This window comes from Poecilia latipinna, unplaced genomic scaffold, assembly GCF_001443285.1.
Source record: "Poecilia latipinna isolate Pla-1442-1.1 unplaced genomic scaffold, P_latipinna-1.0 Scaffold2389, whole genome shotgun sequence".
In the NCBI taxonomy this organism is placed as follows: Eukaryota; Metazoa; Chordata; class Actinopteri; order Cyprinodontiformes; family Poeciliidae; genus Poecilia; species Poecilia latipinna.
Window position 1 is genome coordinate 47113 of NW_015115005.1, and position 15413 is coordinate 62525.

Sequence of the window (15413 nt, forward strand, 5' to 3'; positions counted from 1 at the left end):
CTGATCGACCATCAGATGGATCTGATCTGTGATCAATCCTCCTCTGAATCCCTCAGATGTTCTCCATCAGAGCCAAAGCTCCTCAGGCAGCGGCTCACCTGGATCAGCTGCTGATGGACCTGATCGTCTCCTGATCAGAACCGAACCTGGTGGACCCATCTGCTGATCAGCCTGTTTTCTCTCCAGTCAGAATGAAATGAGCCTCAGATGCTTTCAGACGATGAGTTACATCTTCATGAGACAAACTGAGGAAGTTATTATTTACATTGGAGTGAAGTTTTACCTTCCTTTAGTTTCTTTCTTTCCTCATTTGTCTGAGGATAAATGCAGTTCAGTATCATTGTTTGTTTAAAGAATAAAATATTGAAATCATAAAAATCATCAGGTTTGATTCTTGGTCTAAATAACTGAATGTAATCAGACTTCAATGGATTTACGTGAGTTGATGCTTTGAAGTTTATTATTGTCCACATAAAAAGTTTGTGTGGCTGCAGCACATTTTCACGGCAAGGATAAAATGTGCGTATATTTATGCAGACTTTGATGCAAAGTTCATTTTTATACATGCCGACTTCTGCGTAAAATATGGCGCCGCACATTTTTTATGCGTACGCCGCTTTAGACATGAGGCCCCAGGTCACTGGTTATGACTGAGTCAGTGGCGCCCTCTGCTGACCTGACCCAAGGAGTGGAAGGGACGGGGAGCTGCTCTCACCAGGGTTTCCATGGTAACATGCCAGTTAGTTTAACCCCCTCCCATCCCCATCCTCCTCAGGGTCGGGGTTCAGGATTTCCAGGCAGGAAGCGGTCCAGAGGTGGAGCTGCTGGTGGAGGAAGAGGTGGAAGAGGCAGGAGTCGGCTGAAGGCTCAGGATACCCTCACTGTACTCCCTGGGGTAAGAGCGCGCTGGCTGATAGAGGAGTTGCCATGGTAACAGGAAGCTGACCTCCTCCCTCCTGTGTGTCTGCTAGGGAAGCTATGTGGAGATGTTTCAGGCAAAGGAGGAAGAGGAGAACTCCATGCACAACACGGTGGTGATGTTCTCCACCTCAGACCATTTCACTCTCAAACAGGTACTCAGGGGTGTACCCGGTTGCCCACAGGGTGCCTCCTGGTGCCCTGGTGTCCTAGTATTTCTCTGTCTCTCTGCAGGACATGTGCGTGGTCTGTGGCAGCTTCGGTCGGGGCTCAGAGGGCCGCCTGCTGCCCTGCTCCCAGTGCGGCCAGTGTTACCATCCTTACTGCGTCGGCGTCAAGGTGCGTTTCTGCCCCGGTTACGCCTCTGCTGCAGTCTGGTTCCGATCCACTCATTACTTTGCAATCTGATTACAGATCACCCGGGTGGTGCTGACCAAAGGCTGGCGCTGCCTGGAGTGCACAGTATGTGAAGCGTGTGGCGACGCCTGCGACCCCGCCCGCCTGCTGCTCTGTGACGACTGTGACATCAGCTACCACACCTACTGCCTGGACCCGCCCCTCCTCACTGTGCCCAAGGGCTCCTGGAAGTGCAAGTGGTGGGTGGAGGCATTGGAGGCCGGGGGTCAGAGGGCATGTCTGACGGCCCGTCCTCTGTCTGCAGGTGTGTGTGGTGTGTGCTGTGTGGCTCCACCTCGCCAGGGCTGCGCTGTGATTGGCTGAACAACTACAGTCTGTGCGGGCCGTGTGGCAGCCTCAGCCAGTGTCCCGTCTGCCAGCGGCGCTATGCACAGGACGATCTGGTGCTGCAGTGCCAGCAGTGTGACAGGTAGGACCCGTCTTAACCCCCAGGTTAAGACGGCCTCAGGGTTGTCTCACCTGTGGTGTATCTGCAGGTGGGTCCATGGCGTCTGTCAGGGTTTGGCCTCGGAAGAAGAGGTGGCGCTTGCTGCCGATGAAGGCTTTGACTGCTCTCTGTGCCGCGCCTCCTCAGGTCTGCATAGCCTTCATTATGAAATTCCCCCAGAGAGCAGGGTAAACACTGACCCATTTGTTTGTTGCAGGGAGGGTGGAGCCTCTGGGTTCCTTCATGGCTCAGATGGTGTCCAGAACCAGAGAAGTGGGTCAGTATTGGTTCTGTTGCTCTAACCTTCCGGTCTCCCTGCAGCCTGATCATGTGACTCTGTTTCCAGACGTGAAGACGTATACTCAGGATGGCATCTGCCTAACCGAGTCCGGTCTGACTCACCTGCAGGCCCTAGTCCAGCCTCTTGCATCACCGCGCAAGTGCCGCAGGTAAAGCCCTTATCCTTTACCTGCGGCCCTAACCCTGGGGAGTCAGACCAATGACTCTGTTCTTTCTTCAGGTGTAAACCCAAGTTGAAGCTGAGGATCATCAACCAGAACATTGTCTCCGTCCTGCAGACGCCACCGGACCCAGAGACCCTCATTGAGCCAGACCAGAACCGAGGTAACTCCTTATGGGAAGGCCCAGGAGTCCATCAGAACCAGGTGTCCTTAACACCTGACCGTCACATTACAGCTTTGTCTGCAGGTGACTTGGACTGTGAAATGAAATCTGACTCCAGTCCCGAGCGGGACGCCGCTCACCTGGATGATGTCACCAAGGAGACGGATGTCACAGATGACAACAAGAAGAAGAAGAGGAAACCTTATAGGCCAGGTGGGATGAAGGCTGAAACCCACTCATCTCCTCTTCATCATCCTCCCACCCTTAACATCCCGTCTCCCCCTTAGTAGGGCACCCTGGCCAAAAGACATGCATTGTTGACCCATATTTGAGAAGTTCTAGCAAATTCCAGCAGCTTTACCTAGCAGTCAGATGCTCAGGTCATCTGACTGCTAGTGACCCAGATGCACCTGCTTCATATTTTTCTTTAGGACTTTTAGGAACATTTTATGCCAACTGTCCAGGTGCCTAAAACAGACATCTTGAGGCGTACTAGGCAGTTGTGAAAAGTTTTTGGACTTAAGGCATAAATCATCCAAAATTTTGGGGAAGAACCAAGAGTGGCCCTAATGTACCAGGCTCACCCACTTGAACTCTATCTGAACCCAAACCCGTCACAATGCCCAGGCATTGAGTTGCCACACCCCCTCCTCCTCCAGAGTTTCGTGCCTCTGATAGGGCAGAGTCATATTTTCTAGGCTTTTGCCCTACCAGAGTGTAGAAGACTGCTATTTCTGAGTGTGGGTACTCATGATGGGAGGAAGTTCAGGTGGCTCCCTCATGGTATTTTAGACTACGTTTCTTAGGCACATTCTTCTTGGCAACCCTGGGATTTATGGGCCACACTGGATGTTATCTAAATGGTCAGTAGCCATACATTGGGTGCCAATACCTAATCCCATGCTTACACTGCCCTGATTCCAATGCACTAGGTTGTGTTTCTCTACAGCCTTTCTATCTGGTACCTTGTGTATTTTTGTACTTGTAGGGGTAAATCATAGGTCCATCTGATGGAGCTCTTCACTCTGATTCCACTGAAAGTCTTCCCTTTTGCTACTCCACTCAGCTAAGACTGGTGAAGAGATAAGTCAGTAAAAGTCAAGATGATGCTGTCATTCAGTGGTTAGACAGTCCACCGTTTGTCCCGCTTCATCCCATATGGCCACATTAAATATAATGGCCATGTTAGCCCTCCGGGCCATTTGGGTCTAGGAAGCCATGCATTTGTACGGGAAATCCCAGACAATTGGAAGCTGGGCTCTAACCTCCGGTCTCCCCCAGGTATCGGGGGCTTCATGGTGCGTCAGCGTGGGGGAAAAGCCGGGCTCTGCAGGAAGGACTCATCAGAGATGAACCCGAGTCGAGATCCAGGTGAGTCACCTGAGCCCATGGGTCATTGACAGAATGTGATGTCAGAGTCTGATCCTCAGTTTCCTCCCAGGTGTTTTGGAAACTGATGTTTCCATGGAAATGATGTCTGCTGCTGAGCAGGCAATGGAGAAAGTTAAGAAGAGATACAGGAAGAAGAAGACGAAGCTGGAGGAGGCGTTCCCATCGTACCTGCAGGTAATGCTTTCACCTGGCCTCTAGGCTTCACCAACCCGCTCTCTGCTGATTGTCCGTCTCCGACCAGGAGGCTTTCTTTGGGCGGGATCTGCTTGACCGCAGCCGACAGATTGACGGAAGGCCGAGGACAGTGACCTCAGGTGCCAGCCAATCAGGATCGGCAGTGAGTGTCTCCAAGGCCCCCCCCCTCAGAGCACATGGCCCCGCCTCCTCTGTCCAGCCTCTGGGGACAGTAGCAACCAGCAGGAAACGGGGAGTGCTGCGTAAGTTTCCATTTCCTGTTTGTATTTAACACGTTCTCCATTCCTGAAGGTTCTGCCTTGTTTCCTGAGCTTCTGCTCATGTTCTCCTTCAGCTGCTGGGATTAAAGGGGTTAAAGATTAGGTGAACACGTTGGATTTAATATGTTGTAATTTTGCTATTAACTAAAAAAATTGGTGTTTGTGATATGGAGCCAACGCAGTCGGACCTAAAGACGTCATTTACCCAGAACGCCTTGCAGCATGACAATATTTTAACATTTATAAAAACGCAACAGCCTCAAAGTTATTACTTCACTGTTTATACAACTCAAATAAATATTTCTTAAATAAAGTCTGTTGTTCCAGTTGATCATGGATCCCTTTAAGGTCAGTTAGTGTCTGTGTGAGGATGCCCTCTGCTGGCTTCAGACTGTAACTGCAGCAGTTTAATCCAGAACGGTTCTGGAATCAGTTTCAGACTGGGAACATCCATCAAGTCACATGATCAGGTATTGTGTGTGTGTGTGTGTGTGTGTGTGTTGCCATTCAGCCGTCACGGAGGAACTGCTGCTGGACCTTTCTGACGTCCTGAAAACAGACCCTCACATCCTGGGGACAGGACGCACAGGTATGGATGCAGCACCATCATTCTCATTATCATGGCTGTGTGTGTGTGTTAGTGTATATGCGTGTTGTGTGAGAGTGTGAGTGAGTGAGAGACTTTCACATGATACCTTTGTGTGTTTAGCTCTAGGTCAGTTCCAGGTGGAGCGCTCTCCGTCTCCCTTTGGTAAGACTGGACCTCCTTTTCCTCCTCCTCTTCCTCCTGCTCAGCTCTGGCGACCCGTCTCTCTAACTCTGTGTGACCTCAGACTGATAGATGAATCATTTCTTCCTCTTCTCCTGCAGATTTACCAGTCTGGTCCTCCTCCTGTCCCGCCCCCTGACTCGTCCCCTGGGTTGTTTCACCTCTCCGTGTGTCTCTGTCTCTTCCAGCTTGCCTGGATATTGCCTCGGCGGCCAACGACGCCCCCCTGTCATCGGACACCCCTGGAGGTTATGGGCGTTGCCAGAGGATGGAGCGGGAGGAGCCTCTGGATGCCATTTTGAGCCCTGAACTGGACCAGATGGTAACAGACGGTGAGTGTAGCAGAGTGACAGCAGACAGACGGCACAATGGAACAATCTGACAACTTCCTGTTCCTGTTGCAGGAGGGATCCTGAGCAGACTCTACAAGATCCCAGGTAAGACTGGCAGAACCTGCTCACCTGTCAGGACACTGCCATGGTCCCATGATGACCTATACACCTGTGTGTATGCAGAACTGGAGGGCAAAGATGTGGAGGAGGTCTTCACTGCTGTTCTGAGTCCAAACAGCAGCAGGCAGCCAGAGCCCAGCAAGTCCCACAGCTCAGGTACGATTTCTCCCACACACAACTATGGAAGCCTACAGGTGACCCTCCTGGTGACCTTAGAGCTGTTCTCTGTCAGCAGCGTGTTCTCGGCTGCCGAACGGCCTGGTGGCCGCTGTTCCTCCCCTCCCTGATGCTCCCAGCAGCGGCAGCCGTCTGCTTGGCTTCAGCTTGCCTTCTGAGGGCCCCGCCCCCTCCTCGGCCTCAGCCAATCAGCCGTCAGCTGTAGAAGGGGAACAGGATGTGATGTCAACAGCTCAGAGAGGGACACTGAAGTGGGAGAAGGAGGAGAGTCTGGGAGAGCTGGCGACCGTTGCTCCAGTTCTTTACTGCAACACCAACTTCCCTCAGCTGAAGCAGCAGTACCCCGGTACACACAGACACACACACTCACTCAACCCAGTTTTCCCTGGTAGTGCTCAGGTATCACAGTGAGCGTTTGTTCCCAGATTGGTCCACTAGAGTGAAGCAGATCACCAAGCTGTGGAGGAAGGCCAGCTCCCAGGACAGAGCGCCCTTCGTGGTGAGTTTCTGCTCCTCCTCTTCTTGATGGGTGCAGAGGAAACTGTTTCACGCCCGATTGTGGTTCTGCAGCAAAAAGCTCGGGACAACCGTGCAGCCCAGCGCATCAACAAGGTGCAGCTGTCCAATGAATCACTGCAGCGCCTGCAGCAGCCGCTGCCGCCGCCGCCACCCCAAGGGGTCTATGACCCCATCGGCATGGAGACGGAGGCCAGCTGCAGAGATCCGCTGAGGCCCAGGGAATCGGAGCAGGAACAGGAGTGGAAGTTGAGACAGGTGAGCATCATGTGCTTCTCTGATGGGTGGGTGGGGCCTAAGTCTCATTGGTTGCTGTTCTACTCAGATGATGCGACAGAAGAGCAAGCAGCTGGCCAAGATGGAGGCAACCCAAAAGCTGGAGCAGGTGAAGAACGAGCAGCGGCAGCAGCAGCTCCGCCAGTCGGGACGCCTTTCCCCAGAAGGCTCGGCCCACCAGCAGGTCGCCGGGGGCAACGCCACGCAGAGCAGGCAGAACCTCCCGCAGGACACGGGGACACCGGACGATGTCTTTCTCAGACCTCAAGTCCCCGCTCCCTCTGGGTTCTCTTCACTCCCTCACTCCCCTTTGGCCTCCTCCCCCCTCCACCAGCCACCGTCTTCCCCCCAGATGTTCTCCCCCCCCTCCTCTCGCCCGTCCTCACCCTGGGACCCATATGGTAAAGTAGCAGGTCCCCGTCATCCTCAGCAGCAGCGCCTTGGCTTCCTCAGCGTCTCCCCCGCTCATGATGGCTCCCCTGCACTGTCCCCCGACCTGTCTGCCTCCGGTAGGTCCTCCCCCCTGTGTCCTCCTCTTTGCTCCCCTCAGCCCTCCCCCCGTTGTCTTCTCCTAACATCCTCTGTCCTCCTTGCAGGTTTGACACCAAGTCGGGCCGGCATGGTGATCCCCTCCTCCGGCTCCCCCCCCGATCCATCTCTCAGACCCGTTCGGGCGGGGGACTCTAGCCAGAGGACAAGCCTGACGGTGCAGGGTGGAGTGTTTAAAGCCCCAATGCCCCCCCACCAGGAGGCAGCAGGAAGGAGAGACCTGGGGTTCCCCAACAGCCCGGTGTCAGGTCTGGGCTCCCCCCACCGCAGCCCTTATGCCCCGGGGACACCCCAGCTGGGGGACGCCACAGGTTCACGGCCCTCCCCTGACCCCTTCAGGGACCCTCAGACCCCCGGTACACCACAACCTCACTCTGACTGCGGCTACCTCGCCATGCCCACAGCACTGAGAGCGGACCCGGTCAGTCAGCCGTCGCCGTCCAGCCTGGACTCCTATCCCTCCAATCCAGGAACGCCCCGCTCCGCGGAACGGTTCCCACGATCCCCGGGGTCTCAGCGAAGCGTTGATTTGTTCCCCCAGTCTGTGGGGATGCCTCGCCCCCCTCCTGAGTCATACCTGCAGCAGCCCTCTGCCCCCCAGGCTCAGAAGACCCTGGCAGAGAGCCTCACTGCCCCGCCTGCAGCGTCAGCTTCCTCCTCTCTGGGTCCTGGACTGATGGTGGAGAGGGGGGCCTTCAGCCCTGCAGCCCCCAAGGTAACAACCTCTCTAGCTTCTTCGTGCAGATGCATCTCTGTGTCTGGAGAACCAAATCTAAATCAGTGTTCTGGTCTTTCTGGATGTGATGTGCTGATCTATCATCTTCAGACCTGAGGCAGCAAAAACACAAAATTCATAAAGATGTTTTTAAGGTTTTATCTCTGGGAAGCAGCTGAGATGTGAACCAAACTTTCCTTAGACCAGCAGGAGAAAACTAGTGTCACATAAGGGTGTCCACCTCTACCTAAAGGTGCTAACCACATCCCACAAACAGGAAGGGGTTCAACTCAGGTGTGTTGGATCACGGTCACACCATGATCCCTCACTCTAACTGCTTTAGAGGTTGTGTGGAACCCTACCAAGACCATGTGGAATAGGGGGTCTCGGTTCAGTTGTTTTGGTTTGCAAGCTAGCTTGATTTCTGGTTTGCTTCACAAACAACCCAGACCAAAGAGAGGGCTGGACACCTCAGGTATGAAAACCCCCTCTGTGGCAATGGTGACTACAATGGAAGGTATTTGATTCCCTCTCTGCCATGCCTGTTGAAGGTGGTTAGAGGGCCCAACAGGTGCCATCGGTACATAAATAGTACTTGTATTGCGCTTTATCAATTCAAATCTCCGTTTCACTGTGAACTTGAATCTTCAACTCTATTCCTTGAGAACTGGAGTCCTGCAACCTCTGGACGTGTCTGTGTTCCAACACACCTGAGTGGCCGAATCACTTCGGTGTTCAGTCAGGATCTCTAGAGTTCTGCTGATGACCTGATTATGGGACTGAAATGAGTTGAAGCAGAGACATGTCTAAAAGCTGCAGGAACCAGCCCTTGAGGCCTGGAGTTTAAGACCTAAGGGGATGCTACATGCTGTAAATGTCCAACAACAATCCAAAAGTTCTGTCCTCCTGTAGGTGATTGTTTTCTGGACCAAAGATCGTCTTGGTGTTCTGTTGCTAGTTGGAGATAAAATGGACCCAGGGAACCTTCATATTTCCTCATTGCCTCTTCTCTGTTCTGCTTCAACAGTCTTCAGGAAGCAGACAAGAGTTGTTGCCCAGAACCTGCAGCAGCCAGACCCCAAAGCACCCTGTGATACCTGAGAAGGGAATCGTCCATGCAACGAATCAGGATGCTCTGGTGAAGGGTCTCATAATGACCAGCATGTCACCGATGGAGAAGTCAGGAACCGGTGACTTGTCCTCTCTGGATGGAGGGAGGAGCATGCTGCCTCAGCTTGGAGACTCTGAGGAGAAACAACAACAGGTGAGGCAGATCTTTGTCATTTTCGTCATCTTTGGATTTCTGACGTTTCTCTGGTTGTTCCATGCAGCGCCTATGGCTCCGGCAGCATATCCTCCGGCAGCAGCACCAAAAGATTGCCTTACGCCAGGAGAAAGGTTTGCTGGAACCCACCTCAGGACCTGCTGGTTCTAGCAGCACTCTTCACAACTGGTCTGCTGAGGACTCTTCCAGCGCCCCTCCTCCAGACCCATTTGAACGTCCTCCACCGCCGTACCCTGGTACAGTGAGACCTCTGACTCCTGGGTTTACGGGAGGTCTTCCAGGCGAGGAGATGAGTGGCTTTACTCCCAGCAAGGCTTCCCTCCCCAGACAGAACCTCCTGAGAGGACCAGCTGTCAGGTAGAAACAGTGAGAACCAGACGTGCAACTGTCAGATCTGTTCCTGTCACAGTTAGTGTCCCTCTTTCCAGGTTTGGTGTTCCTCATGGAGTTGCCGCAGCCCTACAGGACCCTTCAGCGCGTCCATCCCTTGGTCCTGCTGTGGGGCTCGGCTCCATGGAGGGGAACCTGGTCCAAATGAGGAGGCCTGTGCCAGCAGAGTTCACCAGCATTCGGTCATTGATGCCCCACAACTCAGCAACACACATGGTGCCAGGTCTGAATTGCCGACTGAATAGGGCCCTGTTCAAGTCCTGAAAGCGTTAAGCTCATGTCTCCCCACGTTGGACTCCACAGGTGTTCCCCAACTCATCGTCCAGCGGCCTGCTCCTCCTCAGCAGCACGGCGTCATGCCCTACATCGAGCTCCGACACCGCCCCCCAGAGAACCGTCTGAGGCTGCCCTTTCCCCCACCAATGCCTTCAGAGCTACAGGAAGCCACGCCCACCAGAGACCCCACCCAGTCCACTGCGCCACGGCCGGGTCCAGTCAAGATAGGGGAGGCAGGGCTGGGGCAGCAGCACCTGGGTTCTGCTCTCCCAGGATCTGAGGGGATTGAGGAGCACTTAGAGGGAGAGGACTCTGCTGTAAAGGATCTGGAGGACGTGGAGGTCAAGGACCTGGTGGACCTGAATCTGAATTTGGACCCAGAGGATGGTAGGAAGACCACAGGCTGCCATAAGTTCCCCAGAACTTCAGTCTCAAGTCAATATTCACACTGGTTGGTTCTGCCGCAGGTAAAGAAGACCTGGACCTGGGTTCGAACGATCTGCATCTGGATGACTTCCTGTTGACAGGGAAGTTCGACCTGATTGCCTATGCTGACCCAGAGCTCAATTTGGAGGACAAAAAAGACATGTTCAACGAGGAGCTGGACCTTGGGGAGCCGGTAGAGGACCGGGAGGGGAGCCGACCCGCCAGGAAAATGGGAAGCCCTGCCCACTTTCTGGGACAGGCAAAACAGGAATTGAAGGAATCTCAGAAGACTGAAGGTCACTCCTCAAACAGACCTCAAGGACCTCACTCTGGCCTTCTAATCAAGGTATGCCATTGATTGCTTTATCATGCTGAACCAATCCCAGACGTGATAAATGATTTCAACTCTTCAACTTTCCGCAGGAGAAGCTGGAGGATTCTGGTTTGGTTTCCTGTCCAGTCCCAGCCCAGGCTTTGTCCTCTGTCCACCCTCTAATAACGCCAGGTAAACCCAGTGACCACCCCTCCCTCTTCATCTTTTGAAGCATATGTCTGATGTGCATCTCCTCTGTCCCCAGGGGAATCATCTGTCTTCCACCAGAGACCATTTGGATCCGCACCAATCCCCCAACCAATTCCTTCTGGTCCTGCTCCTCAGGGTGCCCCCACCATGCCTCAATCTCAATCAACTCAATCTCCTCAGCCTCAACTTCTTTTAAACCCCCAGAACCATCCTTCTCATCCAGGCACTGAAACCCAGAGTATGAGTTTGGTCAGCTTTCCTGAGAACCAAGTCTCCCTCCAGAACCAGAACAAGTCCAGGCCTCTCCTGCTGGAGGAGCAGCCACTCCTCCTGCAGGAGCTTCTGGACCAGGAGCGGCAGGAACAGCAGCAGCAGAAACAGATGCAGGCCCTGATCCAACATAAGTCTGGCTCAGAGTCTGGAATCTCTGACACGGGTAAGATCAAAACCCTTTCAGACCATAAAGCTGTGACAGGCCAGAAAATCAGAGCTCTCTGAGGTCTCCTACACCTACTGATAGCCAACCAGAATGAGAAGCAGAATCTGACCAGAAAGCCATTTAGTTCCGTCACGTCATTGCTATCTTGACGGTCTTGGGACCCTCGGGAGTCGTGTCTTTAAGGCCCTGAGTCTTCATAACTCAATCTGGTTCCGTGTTTTACAGATTTTGAGTCCATCTCTGACCCAATCATGAAGGCTAAGATGCAGGCTCTGAAAGGTATTAACAGGGTGATGAGTCAGGGACCCCTGGGCCTGAACCCAATGGTCATCAACAGGTACGGACTGATCTCATCTGAACTTTCCAGGGTTTGGGTTTTGTGAACCTTGGTTCTGATTGTGTTCTCTGTAATCACAGGTTCCAGCAGAGTCCAGGAGCCCCAGGTCCCGAGTTAACTCCTCCCACTTCTCACCTACCAGGACAGGTACGCAGCTTGTGGGCAGCGACTCAGCAGGTCCAAGCAGTTTCATCCAATCAGTTTGCCCTCTAAACAAATGTTTCTTTCTGTCAGGACGGGAAGTTAACCCCTCAACTAGTGCGCCGCAACCCCCCCAGCTTTGGACCCGGCTTCATCAGTGAGAATCAGGACACAAATCAGTTGATCTGATCATTATTTTCTACAGGTTTTTCTATGTGGTAGATCTAGAGAAAGGATGGGCCAGAGTTTTGGAGATCCTGCTGTTCCTGGAGAACTGCAGTGCTCATGTGGACCATGATGGTGGGAAGCTGATCTGACTCAAGGACAGTTTTTGGTTCTGGACCTGTGTGCTAACTACCAGGCCACATTGGAACCCTACTGTCACAGCCTGATTCATCTCCATGTAATCATGGACTGCACACATTTCCAGCCACAACCACTTGCCTCTTATCCAGCCCGCATCCTCAGATTACACAGGTCAACAGCCAAAAATTGTCTGGGGTTTTTCCAACTGTTTTAGGGTAATTTTGATATGTTGATTAAAAAAATCACATTGGTTTTGTTTAATCAGGTCGACTTCCTGAACTATGTGACCTGATGCAACATGAGCATCAAAATGTATGCCTTGTTTTCACATATGGATGGGTTTCCTGAGAATCTGGAACCGATGTGTGGTGAGCAGGAGGAGAGATTCCACCAGGACATAACACAGATGGAGAACACAATGTTCAGTTTACATGTACTTACCCTAATCAGCGTTTATCTGACAATTGACAGAAATCCAAGTTTGTATTATTTAATTGTTAGAAAATATGTTTTTTCCTCCTAAAACCTTTTTTAGATGAGAAACATTAATGGACATGAACAGATAATCTCTCAAAAATGTAATCAGTTTAGTCAGAAGCTTGGATTTCTATAAATCAATTTGGATTCAGTGGTGCAAAATAGTCCCAGATCTGTTGAAAAAACAGACAACTTACGAAAAAATGTTTTTTTGTAAGCCAGTGTTCTACACCTGTTTGACCCAGTACTTCCTGGGCGACACCCTGCTGTTATATTCAAAAGACAAAGCACCGGTTAGAGCAGACATGTTTTGTTGGCTCTTCTCAGCAGTAGCATTGCTGCTCCCTTCCTGGGACATAATGCTGCTGCTCCTTCACCCCAAAGGAGTGAATCAAGAGGCCTCCTTGTTGAGGAGGGATGTCTGGCATTTCCCCTCCAGGATCTGCTGCATGGAGCCTTTAACCCTATTGGTTTAAACATTTTCCTCTCCCACAACAACCCCTGGGGACCCACATACATAACCTGGCAGAGAAGCATTTATTTAAGTCAATTATAAGAAGTTGTTTAGGGCTCTGGATTCCCAGTTTGAAATAGTTCTCCAGTCTCTAGAACCTGTTCAGAGAGATCCATGAGGAACTTCTTCTTTTATTACTGTGCAGCTGATATCTGTTCCTAAATGATCTATTGAGAACATCGACCTTCAGATGGATGGATATTCAGTCCAGAACATTTCCCTCATTGGTCCAGTGGTTCCACTGGTTCTGACTCCAGTTCAGGTCAGGAGCCAAGTCCTCTCTAGGGCTGAAGATCAATTAACCCACAGCTGACTTGTTAATCCTGATTAATTGCTCATTAATCCTTCTGCTTATATTTACATTCATGAATAAGAATCTGATTTTGCTCCAAAAATATAAAAACTTTTGCCTGTCTCTTGTTGCACAATTTAAGAAAATCCATCCCGTGAAGTTCCTCTTCCTACCAGAGGGTGGACCCAGAGTTCACAGCATCTTTATATCACATTCAGATGAAAACAAGTCGAGAGAAGACCCGTCTGTTCCTACATGTTCCTCATTGGTTGTGACATTGGAGATTAACTGGTATTTCTGTAAACAGCTTCTGACTTCAAGTCTCATCAGTTTTTATTTTGTATTTTTAACAGATTTTAGTTGGATAGTCATAAAAGTCTGCATTAACAAAAACTTTGACCCAGCAGTGTTAGGTTCTTTATTTTGGCTTGTTTCGTCTCAGGCCGCTGTGGAGAAATCATGTGTGAGATCAAAGCGTTTAGGAGACCTGAGATGCTTGACCATGATCACAGACCAACATCATAAAATGTTTCAAGCCTCCAGTCATGGTGACACAACCAGATCAGCAGTGATGTATGGCAAATGGGATACTTGTCTCAACCGTCCTGGATGTGTTCCAGGTGCCATTACTGCACCTAAATCTGGGTCTCATGTTTAGTGTGCGTTTTAAACCCTCTCTTAAATGAATCACCTATTGCACATGTTGAACTCCAGGCCTGTCCTGGCACCTTTAGATGCATCTCTGATGCCACACAGCTGAATCAGTAAAGAAGTCATTAGCAGGACCGGAGAACCTTACTGCTCTGAGAAGCTAAGTCAGTCAAACGATTCGGGTGTTTTGGACAGTGGCAGAGTCAGCTGTTCATTCTACAAACACATTTTTTTCAGATGAGTCTCAGAGGCAGCAATACGAGGAGTGGCTAGGCGAGACGCAGCAGCTTCTGCAGATGCAGCAGCGCCTCCTAGAGGACCAGATTGCAGCTCACCGTAAGGCCAAGAAGGCTCTGTCAGCAAAGCAGAGAACGGCCAAGAGGGCGGGCCGAGCCTTCGCTGAAGAGGATGCAGCCCAGTTGCAGTACATCAGTGAACAGCAGGGGGCAGTCCAGAAACAGCTGGAGCAGGTAACTTGACTCACCTGGACCACAGACTCTATGGGTGACTTGCTTAGACTCGGTGTGACTCTTTGTGTCTCGGTGTGACTCTTTGTGTAACTTGTTCAGATCCGTAAGCAGCAGAAGGACCACACTGAACTGATTGAAGACTACAGGACCAAACAACCTCAGAGGATGTTGCAGATGCCCCCCCAGATGCCCTTGGGGCAAGTCCTGGTCCCCCCTAAGCCCCGCCTGGGCGGCGCTGCCCCGATTCACTGTCCAAACGTCCCCTCAGGCTGGACTCCAGGGTCTGGTCCTCCCATGGGTCAGAGGATGCTTCCACAGCTTCCAGCCCACATGCCCCCCAACCTGCCCAACTGCCCCCAGGCCCCCCCTCTCATCCAGACGACTCTGCCCATGAAGCCAGTCCTGACTGCCCCTACGCCAGACTTAACTACCCCCCAGGGCTCCCTAGGGGGCGCCAATGGCGCGCCAGGGGACGGAGCCACACCTCAGGTACCTAGCCAGAGCAAGTCCTGCTGGGAAATATTTTTTAGTTGAAGATTCTATCGAGAGCGGTTCAAAGGATACGTTTGGAGCTTTGTGGCGCTATCATCTGCCGTTTCCTTCTGCAGGTGAAATTTGATGACAACAACCCGTTCAGCGAAGGTTTCCTGGAGCGTGAAAGGAGGGAGCGCTTGAGAGAGCAGCAGGAGCGGCAGAGGATTCAGCTGATGCAGGAGGTAACAGCATGGCCTGAAGTGGCGCCAGTGGGTGGAGGTCATGCTGCAATTGAGTCCCTTCCTCACCTGAAAATATTTGAATGAACTCATCTTAAAGTGCAACCAGAAATGAGGCTGGCTGGAGAATCCCTGGACAGGAAGAGCTGTAGTTCTCTTCAAAACGAGTCCAAAGTTACATTGCCAAACCGTAATCATCCATGTTACTGTAGTTTAAATGGCGCATGCGTTAGCATTAGCATTAGCGTCATTGAACTGAAATGCGTCCAGCTGAGCCTCTCATCGACCGTTAGCCTTTTCTTTGCCTCTACGTCAGATGGTTCTCGTTGTACTCCACTCCTGAAAGCAGCGCAGTGCGAAGCAGCCGGCTCCGCTGCCTGACACGCAGTAGGAGTTGTTGGTTTTTCAAAATAAAGTACATTTCAATGTTTCACGATATTTAAAATCATTTCAAACTCTGATCATGATTATTATAAGTGTGTGAAT

At 51.6% G+C, this 15413-nt stretch overlaps 1 protein-coding gene across 12 annotated transcripts in view; it reads left to right on the forward strand.

The window, feature by feature from the left end:
- LOC106937609 (histone-lysine N-methyltransferase 2C) overlaps positions 1-15413 on the forward strand; it is a 50962-nt gene that overhangs the window by 18198 nt on the left and 17351 nt on the right. For 6 of the 12 annotated variants that reach the window (XM_015019194.1, XM_015019205.1, XM_015019200.1 and 3 more), the window contains 36 exons: positions 776-895; positions 972-1073; positions 1153-1257; positions 1333-1514; positions 1580-1744; positions 1812-1909; positions 1980-2039; positions 2109-2211; positions 2283-2386; positions 2459-2599; positions 3668-3757; positions 3828-3952; positions 4020-4215; positions 4745-4822; positions 4943-4984; positions 5191-5334; positions 5407-5439; positions 5518-5610; positions 5687-5977; positions 6057-6130; positions 6202-6405; positions 6473-6932; positions 7020-7687; positions 8706-8951; positions 9019-9329; positions 9401-9585; positions 9666-10025; positions 10106-10410; positions 10488-10569; positions 10643-11023; positions 11252-11363; positions 11444-11510; positions 11598-11661; positions 13982-14214; positions 14314-14703; positions 14823-14930. In XM_015019194.1, the coding sequence (XP_014874680.1) occupies positions 776-895; positions 972-1073; positions 1153-1257; positions 1333-1514; positions 1580-1744; positions 1812-1909; positions 1980-2039; positions 2109-2211; positions 2283-2386; positions 2459-2599; positions 3668-3757; positions 3828-3952; positions 4020-4215; positions 4745-4822; positions 4943-4984; positions 5191-5334; positions 5407-5439; positions 5518-5610; positions 5687-5977; positions 6057-6130; positions 6202-6405; positions 6473-6932; positions 7020-7687; positions 8706-8951; positions 9019-9329; positions 9401-9585; positions 9666-10025; positions 10106-10410; positions 10488-10569; positions 10643-11023; positions 11252-11363; positions 11444-11510; positions 11598-11661; positions 13982-14214; positions 14314-14703; positions 14823-14930 (6522 nt within the window). The remainder of the gene's footprint in view (positions 1-775; positions 896-971; positions 1074-1152; positions 1258-1332; positions 1515-1579; positions 1745-1811; positions 1910-1979; positions 2040-2108; positions 2212-2282; positions 2387-2458; positions 2600-3667; positions 3758-3827; positions 3953-4019; positions 4216-4744; positions 4823-4942; positions 4985-5190; positions 5335-5406; positions 5440-5517; positions 5611-5686; positions 5978-6056; positions 6131-6201; positions 6406-6472; positions 6933-7019; positions 7688-8705; positions 8952-9018; positions 9330-9400; positions 9586-9665; positions 10026-10105; positions 10411-10487; positions 10570-10642; positions 11024-11251; positions 11364-11443; positions 11511-11597; positions 11662-13981; positions 14215-14313; positions 14704-14822; positions 14931-15413) is intronic. The other 6 variants (XM_015019201.1, XM_015019195.1, XM_015019199.1 and 3 more) reach the window with 6 other exon arrangements.